At 38.3% G+C, this 20,407-nt stretch overlaps 1 protein-coding gene across 5 annotated transcripts in view; it reads left to right on the forward strand.

Annotated features, from left to right (window-relative positions):
• The window catches only part of Mme (membrane metalloendopeptidase), an 89,870-nt gene that overhangs the window by 16,101 nt on the left and 53,362 nt on the right, over nt 1-20,407 (forward strand). For all 5 annotated transcript variants that reach the window (XM_087186391.1, XM_087186394.1, XM_087186390.1 and 2 more), the window contains exon 4: nt 20,174-20,335. In XM_087186391.1, the coding sequence (XP_087042517.1) occupies nt 20,174-20,335 (162 nt within the window). The remainder of the gene's footprint in view (nt 1-20,173; nt 20,336-20,407) is intronic.

Below are 20,407 nucleotides of genomic sequence, written 5' to 3' on the forward strand. Positions count from 1 at the left end.
AAAGCCAAAATGTCTTCAAGCTGGAGAACAAGGAGAGCGGGTGGTGTGATTTTCAGTTGTGTCCCAAAGCTGAGAACCAGGAAAACCAATGTTGTAAGTTCCAGAGCCTGAAACTCCATATAGAAGGGCAGGAAGAAATGGATGTTTCAGCTCCATTGTCTGGGAACTCAGTGGATTAAATGATGCACACATTGGTGAGGGCAGTCTTCTTAGTCCACTGATTCAACTGTCTCTTCCAGAAGCACATCCAGAAATAATGCCTTATCAAATGTTTGGATATCCCTTAACACATTCAAGCTAGTTAATTAGTTTATCGTAAAATAAATTACCAAGGGCTCTAATAAAAATAATAGACTTACCAAGTATTAGTGAGGGTATGGAGAAATACATTGCTGGCAGGAATGTAAATTTCAGTACACCCCAGCTCTAAAAGTAAGAACCATTTTGGAAAAAAATTTGCCAAGTTTTGTGAGAAATTAAACATATAGCTTCTATACAACTCTACTCTTCCATACTTAAGTATTACCTAAGAGAAATGAAAACATATCCTCATAAGAACTTTTATGTGATTGTTCATTACAACATTATTTATAATAGCCACTACATAGAAACAACCCAAATGCTTATCAACAAGTGAATAAACAAAATGAGATATAGGTATAAAATAAAATTCTACACAGTAATAAAAAGAAACAAAATACCCGTACATACAGTGGTATGGATGAACTACAAAAGCATTATGCTAACTGAAATATACCAGAATGGGAAGACTACATATTTTATAATTCCATGTATATTAAATTTCTAGAAAAGACAAAACCATAATTATAGAGATGGAAAGCAGAATAGTGGCTGCCTGATTCTGGGGTGAAGCACAAATTGGTTGTTAATTAGTGCAAGGGAACTTTTTGTGGTGATGGGAGGATTCTAAAATTAAATTTCCACAACTGTATAAATTTAGCAGAAATCATTTGAAGATTTAATCTTCAAATTAATATCTCAAAGCTATTAAAACTAAACCAATCTCCCACATGCTTTTTCCAGTCTCAATACCCATGTTTAATTATCTTTTACTTCTATGATGTTTACTATTAAATGTTGAGTTTATTAAGTTTCATTTTCACTATTAATATCCTTATATGTAGTTTTCAATGTTACCAAACTTTCACTTAAAAATCAACTCAAACTTCTCAGTTTGTGGGATCTCCTATTATTCAACCATACAGTCATGTGCTGCATAATAATATTTCCATCAGTGATGGTCCACAATTACAAGATATACACATCTATGTCCTATAAGATTATATCACCTAATGGCATCATGGCCATCACTAGGTGTCTTAGTTTGTGCAAGTACACTTTATGATGTTCATAGAAATCACCTAGATATTTATTAGAATGTGTCCTACTTTTTAAGCTATGCATGACTGTTTTTAGGATTAGATTCATGAACAATCTATAGAAATAGTAAATCAAATAGTAAGTTAACATTATTTCAGGATTATGTACTGGAAGCATTTTTGGCACCACTGAGATTTCACTTACACAAGACGTCAGAGATCTACGTGGCCAGGTGTGTCAGAGAACTGAATCAACACCCGGACCACTGGGTCTACCACAGAGCAGCTACCATGGATAACCCTACTTTGGAAATATGTGTTAGTTTTTTGTATGCAGGCTGTGAAATGTTTTATTTTTCTACTTCACAGATAGAAATCAAGAACCAAGTTTGTTTTTAATCTGTAATTATGGTACCTCTTTGTATAAGCTCGATTCATTAGCATTTCTCTTGTCCCCTTTTTTCTTTCTCACTTTTTGTGCATCCTTATAATGCCACTTTGATTTCTTGTTCATATATTTAGATACAATATAGATTAATAATTAGATGATTGTAATAGAGATAACTTTGAGCAAAAGAAATCTTTCCAGAAAAGAAAAGATAACTTTCAGTGTAAGAGGACTGTTACATTGTAAAGTTTGTTTCAAAGAGATACAAGTGTTATGAATGATTAAGGCACAATCTTATGAAAGCTTACTGCTTCTTTTTTCCATGAAGTAACTTTTAGGATGTAAGTTTTGGCCACATCCTGTGTTACTGTTATGTGATCTTAATGAAGTCATTTTAGCTGTCTGCATTTCATTTTGCTTATCTACAAAATTGGAATTAAAATTGTTTAATTTTACAGAGAAATAGCAAAGACTAAAGACAGCCCATTTCACCTTCCTTGTCCTTCAAGGAGAGGTACCGTGGATACAGTACACAGATATATTTCATTTAATATTTTATTTCATGAAAACTAAAAAATTCAGTTTAAAGCTTTTTATTGAAAATCAAAAGGCAAATGCACCTTTTAAAGGAGGAAGGTGTGGAGAGAGAAGATAGAGAATGTAGAACATTTTAGATAATATTAGATTAAAAATGTGCCATTCTTTTTTTTTTCATTCAGTTTATTGGTACATTTTAGATATACAATACAGTTACATTCATCATTGGGAACTTACATGATATATCTTGTTTCTTATTTTTTCCTCCTTCCCCTGCCCTCCCTTCACCGCCTCCATCCTTTCCTATTTACAAAGACTTTGTTTCCATTTTTTCCTTTTCTCATATTTTTTCCCCTTCTTTCCTTTCCCCTACCCCTCCCACTTCTCCTACCCCTTTAGACCTTTTCTTCCTATTTCACATTATCAATTATACATTTTGATCCTTATTTTTAAAATGTGCCATTCCTTATTAACATTTTCTTTGATGGCTCTGCTGTATCTTAGTATAAGGGATGAAAGTTGAGGCTTTGAAGCAGTCAGACTGAGCACAGTCTGTGTTTCCTGCAAAGCAAAACATAAGACACACCTTGATTTGAAAACCTCCCTACTCTGCTCACATGTGACAGCACTTGACAGCAGCCCTAACCTCACTGCTGACTGAATTCCAAAAGTGGCTAAACCAGAAGCTTACAGCAAGAGGAGCATGACCAGATTCTTGCTATGTAAAATTTGATCCATGGACCAGTTGCATCAACATCACCTGGGAACTTGCAAAAGTGCATATTCTGAGGCCCCATGTCAGACCTACTGAATCCACAGCTGCTTTTTAAGCTAAGACCCCAGGAGATTGGTCTACATAATAAAGTCTAAGAAACACTGAGGAATTGTGATTTTCAGCTATGTCCACTTATTACAATAATTTGGGAAGATTTAAAAGTACTCCCATATTGCCAGACCTGTGTCCTTCCTAGACACACAAAATTCCTATCTTTTCAGTAGAAGGCTCTTTGTTTATGTTAGGAAGTAAAGCAGTATTTAGGTATATAGGAGTTGCCTGTGCATCTGTGTTTTTAAAAGAAGGTATATGTTAACCTACTGTTTGCTTTAAAAGATGCAATTTGAGACTGTGTCCAGTGAAGACTTTAAGTTAGAGATGAGGGAGACACTAGGCCTGTTTCTCTTCTAATCAGAGAGAAGCTGAACCTGGAATACGCCTCTGGATTTCTCCAGTGTGATGTGGGCACCAATGTTTCCATAGAGACCTCAGAACAACTAATTTATTTCTTCATTCATCTACTCATTTGTTTATTTGCTTTTCCAAAAACATTAATCAAGCCCTTTCTAAATGTTGAGCCCTTTTCTAAACATTGGAAATGTGAACTAAGAAGTCTTCTGCCCCCAGAAAAATGATAGTCTGGTCAGTACAATAAAATGGAACCATATGCTTTGGTGAATGCTGTGGGAGAGGTGAACAGAGTGCACTACCAGCACTCAGAGGGAGGAGCATCTACACCAAGAGCAGACTGCAGTGGGCAACTAGAGTGATGGTGATGAAATCAGGAAAACATTCCCAAGAGCAAACATCACCCACTGAGGTCTGAGGGATCCTGGGGGAATTGCCAGACCTGTGCAGCAAGTAAATAGGCTGAATGCAAGACAGAAGGAAGAGGTGAGTGACTTCAGGACCTGCAAGTGGCTCATGACTGCTGGAATATAGCATAGGATGCACCATGTCTAGCAAGATGTGGTGAAGTAAATGGGGACCAGGTCATGAAGGATATTCCAGCCCATACTGAGAAGGTACTAATTCCTCCCCAAGTCTATAGAAAATAAATAAAATAGATGTTACAAGAAATGTAAAGTCCTTTGGCATGAATATGGCACTCTGAAGCTTACCTGATATCAAGCTCAGGTGTGATGGGAAGGCTTAGCAAGATTAAGGAATTGAAAGAATATCTGTGGGGCTATCTAGTTACAGGGGGTATGTATGAAAATGTGCAAATGGGGGCAAGAAGGGGAAGTGTTGGCAAAAGAGATAAGCAGGACTTGAATCTTGTAGTCCCTGTTGAAGTATTTGATCCTCTTATCAATAGCTGTAGGAAATCATGTAAGTGAAAATTTTAAATTAAGTATGACCTCAAGTCTGAGGTCAGAGTTGTTGAAGGATCACTGACTATAACTGGAAAGGCTGTGGCGAGGAAATGAGGCTGCTGCATACATCTGGATGTGGGTTCTGTTTGCTCAGATACAACAGTAACGTGGGGTGGAGAGCAAAGCATTTGGGAAATGTTTCATAGATGGTAGAAATCATAAGGCATAGTGTTTATGTAGATAGGTGAGGTGATGAAAAGTACTGAGGAAAAGATATCTCAACTTTCTGGCTTAGAAAAGAGGGTCGGGCCAGGGATTTAGCTCAGTGGTTTCGCAGCCTGCTGCGCAAGTGCAGGACCCAAGTTCAATCCCTGGTACCAAAAAAAAAGAAAGAAAGAGGGTAGTAAGTGTGGGCAGTTCACCAAGCCAGAGAACACAGGAGTGTTTGCGGGGTAATTGGTGAGGAGTCCAACCTGGCACAGTTTAAATTTGAGGTTCTGCTAAGTCTTCTATTTGGTGGGTTCAGAGAAGTTGGGGTTGAGATAAAGATTCAGTATTTATCAGTATATGGAAGGTATGGTTGAGATTTCTAGGAGAGAAATGGAGAAGAAAACCCAAAATGGCATTGAACAAATCAACACTTAAAAATTAAAAGAGGAAAAAACTCCAAAAGAGGCTCAGAAGGAGTGATCAGGAAGATGGAAGGAAAATCGTCAAAGTGTGAAGTCACCAAAGAAAATAGAAAAGATGTAAAAACTCAGAGTGATCATTGGAGTTCAACACAACTGAGAGGTATGGTGAGATAAGTATTGAAAATAGAGAGGAAGAGGTTGAAGATTCAGGTGGAAGATGAGAAAATTGATGGATGTTGTCTGTGGCGAGAGAAAAAAGGCTAATTGCTTTTAGGTAGAGGTGGGCCCTCAGGGCTTGAAGCTGTATACATTTGGATCTGGGAAGGATGCAGAGCTGAGTGGGCCATCAGCTCTTTCCTTCAGTTTGCTAAATGAAGAAATAAAATCTGCCCTGGGAGTGAGCTGGGATAGAAAGCAAGTAAGGAGAGTTTGAGGACCACGAATTGTTAGGAGTAGGCCATGTGCACAGAATTGATGGCTGTGGGGAAGCTAAAGATCACAGTTTGCAAAGATAGGAACCAGGCTGGATGGAGTCCCCAACATCGCTGGTAATGTCTTCCACAGATGTTTATCACTGAGCACTGTCTTAAGTGCTAAGGATCTACAAGGGAGCATGGCACAGTCTCTGCTCATAAGAGCTTACAATAAATAGCTTACAGACTAGAGACAAATTGATAAATATGTGAAATACACTATTAAATATCTTAGGTCAAGTTGAGAAGAAAAGGGAAGGTAGCTGAGTCGATTTGCATAGGTTCATTTTCAAGGGCTAGGGAATTAATATTGTGAGAATGATTCAGTGATGGAAGCACAGAATATAGGCTAGGTTGAAAATACAAGAAAGGTAAACTTAAAATGGAGTGGGCACAGGGTAAAAGCTCTCAATGAAGTTGAGAGGAGGTATAGAGGGAGTGAAGAAATTAAAGAAACTAAATTAGGAGGTCATGGAGGGAGTTAGTTGAGTTGCAGATTTCAGAGGTAAAACTGTTCTGGGCAATGACAATGTCAAATTTCTCATGAAAAATCAGGATGCTGTGAAAACACATATATCAATGTGGAAAGGAAGTAAGGGTCAAGAGAGTTGAGAAGTTCAGGAAATTGTTTATGCTAGATTGTAGCAGAAGTTGTCCACTTATCCCCAGGAAGACCCACTTCTATGAAAGGGCAGGCTGTGAGGGAGCTGTCAGAGCCTTGAGTAAGCAGGGTAAATGCATGTGGAGTCAGTATGTGCCACAGATGAAGTGAGGATAGGCTGATCAACTGGCCGAAGCCAAAATACACACAGCAGAGGAATGATTTAGATTCTCCACAGAGTGATAATATAGGCTCCTGGGGAAGGGATTTCAGTTAAACCAGAGAGCTGGAGAGAGCCTTTGGTGAGGAGGCATAGGACTTCATATACTCATGCTTTCTTTCCAAAGCTGATGCCAAAAATGCTCTCCCAGCCCTGTGTCCTCTCACAGTGCAGACCCTTCTCTTTCCTTTCTAGCAATGAGTTTACCAGACATACTTTTCTGAATGGAGGTAAATGTTTGCTAAGCAAGAGCCCAGAATCATAGGATGTGTCACCTGGTCTAGAGATGAGTTCATTATAAGGCTCAGGGTTTCAGTTCAAGTGTTGCCTCGTGTAATTATATCACTCAGGTGGATAAACAGCACCCAGTGAGAGGAGATTCGGGAGGGTCACTTGGCCAGCATATTATTATAGGGCTCTATGTTGTTGTTATAGCGTTAGAATTACTAAGGATTCATTTTTATTTATCTTTCCACTAGCCTAGGTAAAAATTCAAAATGAATCAAAGAGTTCTTATCTTACAACAAAATGTTTTGTTTAAACATTTCTCAGAGGTACAATCTTCCTTCAAAAAAAACCCCTCAGAATTGTCCTGTTTTAGAAGTCAGATTGTCTTCTTTTTTTCCTATTTCTTTTTATTCCCAAAGAGCTCCAATTAAATTAACAGTGCATGTCCTTATTGATGGCATGCTTGAATCAAGGAAATAAGATATATATTCAAAGACTGAAGTTAGCAAAGAAAAGCTTGATTACTAAAGCTGTGGCTCCAAATATTCTAGTGAGCTGGCTGAATTCCAATGAAAATATCTTTAAAAAATATTTTCCATTTTTAAAAAAATCATTTCATTCAATACAGAGGAGTCTAAATACACTTTAGCTAAAAAAACTAATGGAAAGGGGGTTAAATCCATTGCTAGACTACATGATTGGGAAGCCAAATTGAAGTTAAATAGCAGGAAACAATAACCAGCAGTTTCTCTGTACTTGATGCTTAAGCAAAAGTAAGCCAAATATAAGATGGTGAATAGGTCATATTTTTAAAGCAGCTTTGTTGGGTGGTGGTAGTTTTTGTTCATAATCAAAACTTCCCTGAACTTCATAGAAATTCTTAAAGAATTCTCAAATTGCTACATTTATAAGATATACTTAAGGATCAAGTAGTTACTTACAAATAGCAAGCCCCAAGTTTTTGTTAAATTATTTAACTTAGTTTTCTGGTACAACAAATTAGCCAGATGAAATTAACATGTTTCGATACACCTGCCAGTGTAAAGCTCAAACGAATCCATTATACCAAAATCATGTATGTTTTGCAATTAATAATTTCACTTAGAAGACAAGCAGCAAAATCGTAATAAAGGCATTTGTGACAAATTATTTTAATCCTATTTGTGTGAATCAAATAAAGATACAATGTACACAGTCATTAACTCAAATGTGATTTCTGAAAATACTGCACATAGTATTCTATAGCAAGTGTCTGACATTATTTTGAGAAGAACATTATTTTGAGAAGTGAAACTGAAAGATGCCTGGAACATACTCATATCCATGCCAATATGAATCTTTAAAAAGATAGCAGTAGCTGCTGTGAATCTTTGTACCACACATGCCACGTAAGGTCATACCATGAAACAGCAAAAAGGAGGGGGAAGATTTGCAAAGTTGACAAACTATGGTTGAATTCCATGTGGGCATGAGGTGTCAGGATCAGTCCCAGTCCAGGCCTGCCACTTACTGGGGATAAGGTCAGTGGCCCAGGGTCCCCACATCCAGTCAGCCCTGGGCTTGGTGATCTAATTGTGACCTCAGCTCTAGAAGCCAGGTTTCTGTTTATCCCTTGGGGACTTCACTTCTGGCTTATTTCCCAATTTTGGAAACAATTTCTTCTTTTCTTTCCTGTCTTCTGGGACTAACTTTGGCTTGGCTTCTCACCTCATAATCTTTGGCCAGAAGCTGAAGAACTGCAGCCTCTTGAGTCTCCACACAGGGTGGGCTGGGTACAGCAACTCCCTCACAGCTGTCTGCAGATCCCTGCTTGTCCAGCCACTTCCCATTGCTTTGATTTGAGAACTTCCCCATTGCTGATCAGAATAGGATTCAGCCCCATTGAACAGGTCACACCCCCTATGCTTACCTACTTAACACAGAAGGGAAATGTCTCTTCATTTACTGAGGAAGGGAGAGCTTTGCTAATTACATGCCCCAACACAGAGAGCCAAGGATCCTGTCTATTCCTCTGTTTTTCACTGTATCTATTAATTTTAAAAACCTAGAGGAGAGAAAAATCATTTTTTACCTTGCTTTATTTAATAAAATAAAATCCATGTGTAGAAGTTTCAAAAATTTTCAGATACTTGCCTAAGTGACTTTAAATGAGCAGTAATTTTTTTTAAATTTTAAGTTTGGTAATAACAGGAAAAAGGAACCAATATCAAAATATTGTAAGGTTTTTACACAATGCATGGTGGATTTTAGTTTATAAATAGCAAACGATGAAAATTTACTATAAATGAAAGTTTAATTGAGAATGAAGGATTCTTTTAGAGTGTCCGTTACAGGGCCAGTTATTGCATTAAGTGTAGGGATTTAAATTCTCATCCTGGATTGGGAGTTTGCTTACAATTATCATTGCTTTTCTGTTCTATGGATCACCTTAAAATATATTTTGAGTTATTTTCAGAAATTATGCATCCCATACTGATCTGATAACACTGTATGGTTGACGGTCCTATGCTTCATCCCTTCTAACCGTGTGTTCATGCACACAGGGCATGATACATGAACCTAGGAAAGAAGTCATTTGGCAGCTGAATATCTACGGGCAACGAGCATTCTGTCTGGATTTGTGGAGTGAATTTGCCCAAGCTTGGATTATGACAGCATTAGTTGACGTGGTATAGCATGTATAAAAGAGATGACTTGGAGCTTTATGACTAGCCATAAAGACAGTTTGGAATAAAAGAATGCCCGTATTACATGAACTTCTAGGACAGGGCTGACTAGCTCCTTCAGCATCAGCAAGTGAGTTCTTCTGTGATCAGACATTTCCTCTTTTTTTTTTTGGGTGGAGTGATAAAGGCCAGCTCTACTTCCACCAGTCGAAAGCAGCAGGGCTCCTGGAGAGCTGAGCCCTTTACCCCTCGCTGTAGATGAAGGCCTACCTCTCCCCTTTTACAGAGACCCACCTTACGTGCCACTCTTGTTTTGCTTACCTCTTTTGTCACAGTTGTCACTCACTTTCTCTGCTTGGAACATGGCTCAGTACCTGAGTGGAGTGTTTGTTGACTGGCTAAAGGAATGAATGAATCAAGGAGTCAAATGTTCTGCCCTGTGCCTTTGACTAGTATCTTTTCCTTCACTCCCAAAGCACCCTCCACACCTCCCTCATAAATCATCTTTCACTTGGGTTTTCTAAATTTTTTGCTAATGCATATTAGTTATCCAAGGTAGCAAGTTTTGTTTTGGCACATTCATATATTACTTGTTATTAATTTTCCAATGTCTACTTTGTGCCGAGACATTGTAAATGTTTGCTATTTCTTTTTCATCATTCTATTTCCAGCGACCAGCAAGGTTCATGGCAAGTTATTAGTAAGGTAAGTTATGAGTAAGAACTGGTTGAGTAAGTAAATATATTCTCAGGTTTATTATCTTGAAATCACAAAATCTTTGTTGCTTATGTTAGGTCATTTATCAGAGCAAGTAATATGCAAATACAGTGGCAAATAAATGCTTTCAGTCTGGCTTTGACTTGGTTATGTAAGTCAGATTTCTCAGTTCTACATTTTTCTGTCAAGACTCCTAGATTTAGAGCCTTTCTCTCTGATCCATCTCCTTTGCTAGGAGTAAAGTCAATTACTTTCCTTCTTACTGTCTAATTTACCTTACTAATTCTACTCTCGTAAGGTAGAAGTAGGTCAACAAAGAAAAAAATTTCTATACACGTTTCTCTTTTTCCACTGTTTTCCTATCTTGGGGAGAGTTTTCATGTAATTTCCTACTTGAGTAAGAATTTCCAACTCTCTATAAGTCTGATTTCTTTTTGAAATCCGCTTCTCTCTGAATTTCTCCCTTCTCAATGTCATTTCTACTCTCCTTTAATTAATCTTCTGTGTTCCTCTTCCCTTGGCCACAATTATTTAGCTAAGTGTTTCTATTTACAACAGCTATTATCTTCTAAGGCTCCTCTCCTTGGTTGTCTCATTCATGAAATGCCAATTGAAATTCCTGATCAGCTGACACATAGAAGCCTTTAAATCAGTTATGGAAGTATTAGCAAGTGACCCGTTACCTTTGGGTTACTATAGAATGGAAGCTTTCCTGGTCACGTGAATGTTGGGTAAGCTTTAGAATTGAAAATGAGACCGGAGACTAACAAAGGACGCATTGTAGCTAGATATACTTTATAGGAATTCACCTGCATTTCAAAGGAATTAGTCTTGTTGAAGATGAAAACTTGCATGCTTTTGTGAGCACAGTTGTGTCTGTTTTTTCACTAGGGTATATTCAGTTACGAGTAGTGTGGGCTACATAGAGGTACTCAAATATATATGTCAAAATAAAATGAAAAAGTTCCAGTCTTTTCATGCCTCACAAGGAGAAAAATCTTTTGGAGAAGGCAAATGACTTAACATAACCCTCTGGGTCTTCTGTAATGGAAAAAAGCTATTTACTCAGTAAAAAACATAAACATGTGAAGCCAAAAACTGTCTGTGTCACCTAAGTGCATAGCTTATTAATAGGTATCACATTTAGTAGTGCTTAACTAGGCACTTCTGACTTCATTTTAGGCCGCATTGTACAAACACCACTGACCTAGCTTGTCCTCTTTTTGTGGCACTCCCTAACCAAAATTGAAGCAAAGGCGGAATGCTTTGAGTTGCTCCCAGTAATTACATATCATGGAATCCTGTTGGTCTTTCTTGACCAATAATAGAGTCCAAAATAACCCGTTGAAACAGGAAGAACATAGGTATGTAATCTCAGTTCTTCCTCTTTAGAGACATCCACCTGCACCCAGGGACCTTTGGATCTACCCAAAGAATATTACTAAGGGAACAGTGTAACCTTTTCATGACTTCTATATCTTAATTTAAGAAAAAATACTGTTATTCATTAAGATTACTGATAACTTACATTAAGTGATATATTTAAATTACAGTATAATCCTTAAATAGCTTTTGCTAGCACAATCTTTTAGAATTCAAAATGCAAATTGAACCTGAAAAAGAAATATTATTTTTAGACTTATGCACTTTAACTTAACTATAACACTGCTACTGTGTTTTCATGTATTAACAGAATATGGTTTTGTGGTGAATTTTGGAGGAATTCCTCCTGGAAAACTATTGCCAGTCCTGTCTTGGCTATGAGCCATTCATTGAAATGGGCTAGGAGATAAGACTGAAGAATTTCACTGCTTTGAAGAGCCAACTAAAGATTATTATTATGAGTCCAATAGGCTTGAGAATTCTAAAATCCAGGGCCAAATGAGGTGAAAAAATTTACATAAATCCACACATGTTATTGAGCAATTAAAATCTTAATTGGCTGTCAGTAAAAACAGTGGTTGGACTATAACTTAACTTGGATTCTCTTCCTTTCTCTGTAAAGCTTCAAATTTTTCAGTGTTATTTGAATGTAGAACAGTATGACAGTATAGAAAATGCATCAGTTTAAAATTAGAACCAAGTCAATCTAAATTCATACTGATGACCTTGGTCATGTAACTACTCTGTGTCTAGATTTTCTTAAAATTGAGGTAATATTTTCTACTTTATAGAGCAATTTTAGGGAAGAAAACCAATTAAATCTAAATAGACAGTTTTACATGGTAGTTAAGAGCCCAGTCTGGCTATTAGGCTATTTGAATTCAAACCCACCTTTGCCACTTACCAATTGTATAACCTTGGATTTATGTTTTTATTCTCAGATTTCTTGATTTCAAAAATAGTAACAAGCCAGGTATGGTGGTGCACATCTGCAGTCTCATCACGCTTGGAGACTGAACCAGAATTGCAAGTTTGAGTCCAGCTTGACCAGCTTAGAGACTTAAATGAGACCTTGTCTCAAAAGAAAAGGCCTAGGATATAGCTCCTTGTGAAGGGCCTGGGTTTACTCCCCAGTACCACATACACATGCATATTCTCTCCCTCTCTCTCTCTCTTTCATATTGTATAGTTATATACATAGATCATATGCTTAAATGAAAACAAGTATTAAACTTTTCATTTACAAAAGTGTCCTACTTGAATGCAGTATTTAGTGAATTCTTCATACACACTGACTTCATCTATTATTATTATGACTATTATTATTATTACATTTAAGCATCTTTGTCTAAACCCACATGAAAATCCTATACTCTACATTCTATCTGTAGCAAATGGATTTCAGGTTTACTATAGTTTGTGCCTGTATATTTTTATTGTCTATATGGGGCTTATATATTTAAGATAAATTAGTCACATGTGTACAGATGGTCCTCAGCTTATGATAGTTCAACTTAAGAATTTTCAACTTCATAATGATGCAAAAGCAATAGCATTCATTAGAAACTATACTTCAAATTTTGAATTTTGATCAAGCTGTCAAAAGCCTGAATAACACACTCAAGATGCTGAGCTGAAGCAGCCATAGAGCCCAGTTGGCCACTCTGTAACAACCAATATTCTACAGTGCACAGTGTTGTTAAGCTATGATACTCAGTAAGTCAGGTCTTTTAAATGCATTTGTGACTTAGGAAATTTTCAATTTTTGATGAGTTTAACAAGATGCAAACTATTGTAAGTAAAGGAGCATCTGTATATGAAATATAGTTATAAACTAATTACTCTTCAAACTACAACACCAAAATAGATCTCTTTACTTGAGAGCACAGCTGTACAGAGTAAATTTATTATGCTTGGAAACTTCTTCCACATTACTCATGTAAATCCACAGGCAGCTTTGGAACAGTTGTGAAATGAGGGATTTTCTTGGTCTTGATGAACTATGTGGTTGGTGTAAGACTTGGTTGTCTCTTACCTGGAACTTGGGCAGTGTTTGACATGGAGTAGGTAATATTTGAACTAAGTGATATGTCAGCAGTCCAGATTGCATTCAGCATCCCGTATCTTCCTTTCTCCTCATTTCTTTAACCAGAGCACAGGAAAAGTAATTTGGGGCAGGGATTTTCATTTTAAAATGAAGAGGGAATTGCAGAAAAATGCAGGTTGTTTGTAATGAAAGCTCTTTGGTTTTTATTAGCACTAGAGTCCATGTGCTTGCTAATTTTCAGTCATTTTCTCTTCAGGAATGGTCCCCCAGATTCTATCTTCACATCACTGTCTTTTGAATGGAATCCTCTGTGACCTGTTGTGATTGCATGGCATTTTCTGTGTGTTTTTTCCAAAATGTTTTGACTTTGCCTTAGCTTTGGTTGGGATGGTGGGAGGAGGATGGCGGTAGGGGAATGAGATCAGCAGTACTTTCAGGGTGCCATCAGAGAGTTTTAAACTGTCAAAAGTTGCCTAGCAAGTAACAGCAAGCTTAGTTTCTATTAATACCACATACATCTATGACAGAAGGTTCAGTAAGAATGGGTGTACTGAGGTCTTCATATGACAGCATTTGCTGCTGAGTGCCCCAACCCTCTCTGACCTCTTCCAGGCACTTCCAGAATGGTCCTAAGTCAGGCTGATCATAATTATTTTTAGATACTGAAATCAAAATATTGTGTGTTTAGGGTCAGGTAGCCAAGGGCTTAGACCAATTTAGAGAGAAGTAGCTGAAAACATCTTTGTTCGTGTACCATTTCCCAAGCCTTAGCGGCACGCAGAATAAAAATAATCAATGGAGAAATCTTACTATGGTCTTATGTTGTAATAGATGCCCAACCTATTTTAAATGTGTCTAATACATAATGACAAAAAGGTTTAAAGGAGAGTATTAATTGAGAAAGGAATTCTGTGCGTCTCATTTGCACTTAATTTTGTTGCCTGTTTTGTACATTTTTTTCTAGATGTTTCAAAAAGCCTCAAAGAAAAGAATTCCATATTTGCTAATTTGCTTGCTCACTAAAATTTATTTGTATCCCAACATATCCCCAGTCCTGCCTCTTCCTAAGGTAGGCATGTGGCAGAATTGCAGTAACTGAAATCCGCCCATGTCTAATCATGTCTGGCAGATGGGTGGGATGGGGTGCCTCAGGTCTCTTCTGAGAGGTCAGGGAGCCTCCTGAGATTTCACAAAAATGTTTCTCAGCCCTTAGAGAAAAGAAGTGATTCTTTAGAGAAAAGAAGTTCGTGCTTTATAACCTGTCCAAAACCAGGCCTGCTGGTGCTTGTGGTTCCTGGGGTAGAGGGCCATGAAAGTACAGGAAGCCTCTGGAAAATGAAAGATAGAGGAGGCAGGCATTTTTCCTGCAGACAGTGCCAGCATGCAGAGGGAACTGGATCCTGGATGGGGTCTGGGCAGAAGGTTATAGAGACTAAAGCCAGTGGAGCAGTGGAAGCCTGGGCGAGAGGGATTGTATCCCTGACATGGATGTGAAGTTCCCAGGCCTCAGAGGGGACTGAAGTCACTGCAGAAATGTGCTGCCTTGATGTAAGCCCACTTGAACTTGCAGATGACAAGGCAAGGGAAAATATTTGTTTCATGTAAGTGTGGACCCATCTTTACTATCTGAGAGCAGATCTTCTAGTCCTTGTTTCCATGTTTGTCTGTTGTCTAACCTGTTGTTTCCCCTGGTTGTACATCAGAACTATTCAGGAAGCCTTTAGAAAATGCCCAGACCTACCCCAAAGATTCTGGTGTAATTAATCAAGAGAGGATCCTAGGCTTCTCAGAATGATTCATGTTTTTAGCCAGGATTGAAAAGTGCTGCCTCCAAAACATATTCCTGAGATTTTTCACTCTCCTTAATCCAGTGAGCTCCAAAAATAGGTCAGGCAAGAGCCCTTCTGCGGCTGACCTCTAGAAGGTGCCCTCCTTGATGTACAAGTGGACTCCATGCCACTCTCTGTTGGCTTGGCCCGCTGTGAGGAGTTCACCTGGACACTCCGAGTCATAATGGTGTCTCGTGCCTTTGGCCAGCATGAGCTTCTGGTGGTAAGGCTGACTTTAGGGAATTAGGGAAGCTGTGGTTACAGTGTGGCAGAGGAGGAGGTGAAGAAGAGGACAGGGTGAGGGAACAATGAAGGGTCACTGGAAAGGAGTAGACATGAGGGCTGCAAAAGGCTCTGCTTTTCACCTGCCCCATACTGCTCAGAGCCACACACAGCCAAGTGCAAGTTCTGGGCCTCCATCATTTACTAGCTGTTCGTCATGATAAAATTACTTGACCTTGTGAAAGTGGAGTAACTCTGGGATTCAAAACAGGTCTGTCTGAAGAATCTAAATGTTTTCCCAGCTTATATAGCATCTCCTAATTTATATCCACACAGTATATGCTCAGTAATGAATATAGTAATTAATAACTTCCCAGATAGTGGCTGAGCTTGCTTTTAAATTCTTATAGTCAAATAAGTTGGGACAATGTTACAAGAAGATTAGTTAGAAAAAAATGGCATGTCATTTATTATCAGCCCGGAACATTCAGAATTCTTACTTGTAAAAAATAAGCTCATTATTAATAGAAGATTAGTTTTCTTGTCTCTGTGTGACTATTTTCTGAAATTAAAAATAGACATTTTCTTTATTGCAAAAGCAATGTATGTTTATCTAATGCAAATTAGAAAATAAAGATAAGCAAATATACAAAATTAAACATCTCCATACTCTTCTACCTGGATATAACTGCTGTAAATACCTTAGTATATCCCTCTAGACTTTCTGTGCTTCTGTATAGCATTTTAAAAGCTAGCATACTTTCTTTCACTTTATAACCCTGCTCAACAACATTCCACGTCAATACATTTGCCCTTACTACATTATTTTTTTATGTTGACTTATTAAGGTAAATAATTTTGTTTGATTTTTAAACCACATTTGTTTACACAGAAGTCAGTAACCCACAGATAAGGAAACATCTGAAGAACCCAGGTGTGACTGTGTAGAGAGGTTGAGTAATTCAAAACAAAGTGCAAAACAGAAAAACAATCACAACCAGTTTGACAGTTGTGTGTCTGTTTCCTATGGCCCTTCTACCTACAAGCCTGTTGCTGACTTCAAAGAAAAGTCAGCACAGAGGAGGTCCGGAGGATAAGGTGCAAAAGGAGAATCAAACCCACGATAAGAGATTAAAGGGAGGTTGATCAAAGACCTAGCATAAAAGTGCTAGCCAGAGACTTTCCTTGGCCCATGGCCCCAAAATGTTCATCAGAACAGAGCTCTCTTTGAAGTGATTGGAAGCACCATACTCAGATGAGCTCTGTGGTCCAAGAGAACTTACAGAGTGCCAGGAGAAGGAGTTAGCAAGGTTGGCTCTTCCCAGCGCTGCTCAGCACAGGGCCCCAATACTGCTGCTTGGGCATGTTGGGCAAATGCAGGGAGTTTTGACTCCACTGGGGATCAGGGAAGGAAACTGACTAAGAGGGGAAACATAATCCTTTGTCCTTCTGGGGTATGGGCTGTACAGTTGCATTCACATGATGGTGGCTTTGTACTAGGAGAAAGAACTGCATCCGCCTCCATCCTTTTTACTCAGTGTTTAAAGGGCGTGTGACATCTCCACATAGGCAGTAAGATGCACTGATTACTCTCCATGTTCCTTCTTGTTCATTACCTGTTCACTGGTCTCCTGGATAGGACTTTATGGAGCTCTGTGGTGTTGTGCCATAAACTATCCCCTTCCCCAGAGAGGAGAAGAAAATAAAGTGCTTCCCAAATGGCACTAGCCTTTACAGCATTCATTTTAAATTTTTTAAAGAGAGGAGTTGTATAAAATTACTAAAGATGCGTTCTTAGAAGATCTTTGGTTAGCATACCTTTTCAGGCTCCAATTTTTTAGGGTTTTTATACTTTACATGACAATATTCTGTGTATTTAGGATCTTCATTTTTACTTTTCAAGGAACTTTTTTTCTCCCAGTTTCCTATTTTTACCCGAGGTGCTAGAGTTTTCCCTGAAAGGTCTTGATTAAGGCCAGTGTTAGGCTCTGTGAAAAAACTAGCAATGTGTTCCCTACCTTAATGGAGCCACAGCCCAGAAGAGAAAATAGTGAATTTATACCCAGAAAATGAATAGAATATAAGCTCACATGGAATTTTGAGAGAAGAGAAATTTGAAAGAAGACAGTTTAACTCGAGTTTTTAAAATGCCTGAAGTTTGCCTGTAATTCCATTACTCTGGGAGGCTAAGGCAGGAGGACTGCAAGTTCAAAACCAGCCTGAGAAAATTAGCATTGTGGTGATACCCAATCTCAAAATAAAAAATAAAAGGCTGGGGATATAGCTCAGTGCTGAGACTTTGGGTTCAATCTCAGCCCTGGGAAAAAATAAGACCTTAAATTTCAAAAGGTGAAAACACATAAAATGATGCAGTAGCAGGGGCTGAAGCAACAGTCAAAGTTACAGGAGTGGAAAACTAGAAGGAATTTCTGAGCAGAAAGTGAATACGCTAATTTAATTGAGATAGATGGCTTCATGTGGGAAAGCAGAGGACAGCTTTGTTAAATACACCAGGGTTAGAGCATGCTATGAAATCAGGATTTTGTTATGAATGTGGAAGGAAGGTATTGAAACCCTTGGAGTGGAACAACATACCGAAATGCTTTGTGGACATTAATCTGGCTATAAAGTGCAGGGTGGATGTGTAGGAGGAGGCCTAGGGCCACAGCGTGGGTGCAGGAGCACAGATACAATGCCTGAGACAGAAAAAAGCAGTGAGAATGGGACAGATGGGACGGACTCTGGTGATGGCAAAACAAGAACTGATCTGATCTGTGGAAGCAGGGGAGGGGGCTGTGGAAGAGGAGGAATAAGAGGATCCTCTCAGGGATGATTCAGTTGCACAGAAACATAATTGCACCTTATTACCAGGGTGCTACGTGATGGGCATACAGCAAGATTAATGACATCAACAGAATGGTTAAGTACACAGGGCAGGTGTCCACAATGAAAACACAAAGTAGACTTAAAGACTGAGGCGTTGAGCTTTGAGAAGTTCAGAAAGATGAAATAGAACTTAGAAGGTTAAGGGACGAGATGGGCAGGAGCTGAACCTTGAGTGATGAGTAGACTGTGGAAAGAATGGGAGAAGAGGTCCAAGCTGTGAGGTCAGGAGGGCAGAAGCAAAGGCGTGGGGAAAGCACAAGAGTGTGTGAGGTGCATGGAGTGTGTCTGCCTGGCGGGAACAGAAAGTTTGAATTAAAATGCAGAGAAGGAAAAAGGAAAGGTAGAGACATGTGATTGGTCTGGCCAAGGTTTTGAGGTCAAGTTAAAGAGTTTGTATTTTAACAGGGGAAATGACAATCCACTGATGTTTTTGAACAAATCTGTGTGTGGCCAGTGCAAAAGGTCTTTGGGAAATGGAAGTTTAATCTGTGAAGGGACAACAGGATATATAAAAGGATGAGGATAGTACTGTCAAGATGAGTAGTTGGGTGACTTTTAATCAAAGAGGATGAAGATGTAAACTCCATTAACAGTGATCATGGAAAGGCAAGTTACAGAAAAGAGATGAAGGAATTATCAATATGCCAAGGGAAAGAGAGAAATTTAGAGTTTTACTCAAGATTTCAAAACCAGAAAGCTGTGGTAACAGTTTTGCTGTACACCAAAGCGTAAAAGTTGAAAGAGGACTGGTTTAGAGGCAACTCAAAGTTTAACATTAATATTGAGCAGATGGATCTTGAGGTTTTCATAAGCAAGTATGTCCAAAAGCTGGTTAGAAGTGAAGGCTTGCATCCCAGCTAGAGAACAGATCGAGTATACCATGTTGGGGAAAAAAAAAAACCCCGCACAGCTCAGCAGTTGTTTGAAGTTTTTTAATTAATTGATTGATTTAGAAAGTAAAGTTCTTTCAAAAGCTCCTTTGAGAACTTATACTCTCTTGACACAGATGAATTCTCAGTTACTCTTTTGTTTCCACTGCAAAACATTTCAACTTTGTATGAGAAAGAGAGTGAGGAGGACTGTAGCAGGATTTTCTGTTTTAAATGTAGACTTTGTGGGCATCAGGCTGTATTCTGGTCTTCAACAGTCATAATTCAAATATTACACATCTTTCTATCAATGCAGCAGCTATCAGAGTCAGTGTCTTGCACCTTATGCATAATCATTGTTGGTTGATTTGCATTTTCATTATAGTTCTCAAAAATAAAAGACTAGACTAAGAAAAACTAACAAGCTTACAGCCAATTTTATAAAGACAAACTCTATATAAACAAATGCAAATCGGATGTAAATTTGAATTGCAAAAATTTTCATTAACAAGATCCAAGGCATAATAACTGACTTCAGATCCTTACTAAAATGATAAAAATTCACTAACAATCCTTTATCTTTTGGAGTCTCAGAAATATTTCAAAAATCACAGCATCTTGAAGAGTAAAATTGACAACTAAAAGTTAGCAGTGTGACGAATGTCATTATGTTAATCCCAGGCCCAGGATGACCAAAGCAAAATGGACATGTATTGTTTTCTCTTCTGAAGTAGTTACTAGCAAGAAGCTCAGTTAATTGGGGGTATATGGTCCTAGAGACTTATTTGGGTGAAGTGGGGCCGAGAGACTTAGAATGAGAGGACCAAGACCTAAAATAAAATGAGCCAACTATAGTAGAGAAAAGGATGAAACACAGATAATAATCATCATGCCACCAGAACTGACAATTATATAGGTAAGAAAAAGTAACATCAGTACAGAAGACATGATCATAAAAGGAAGCAATGTACCTTCCTTTCCCCCTTGTAAACTCTTTGAGAAATATACTCTTTGTTTTATCTAATGCTTTCTCTGGTTTTACAGCTGCTCGACTGATCCAGAACATGGATGCAACTATTGAGCCTTGTGCAGACTTTTTCAAATATGCCTGTGGAGGCTGGCTGAAACGCAATGTCATTCCTGAGACCAGTTCCCGTTACAGTAATTTTGACATTTTAAGAGATGAGCTAGAAGTTATTTTGAAAGGTTAGTGGTGATTGTGTTTGGGCATCAAGTATTTCTCTCTTTACCCATCTATTTTTTAAGATGCAACTGATT

Source organism: Heterocephalus glaber, unplaced genomic scaffold, assembly GCF_053883595.1.
Source record: "Heterocephalus glaber isolate CG9 unplaced genomic scaffold, H.glaber_assembly_v1.0 deba00001504, whole genome shotgun sequence".
In the NCBI taxonomy this organism is placed as follows: domain Eukaryota; kingdom Metazoa; phylum Chordata; class Mammalia; order Rodentia; family Bathyergidae; genus Heterocephalus; species Heterocephalus glaber.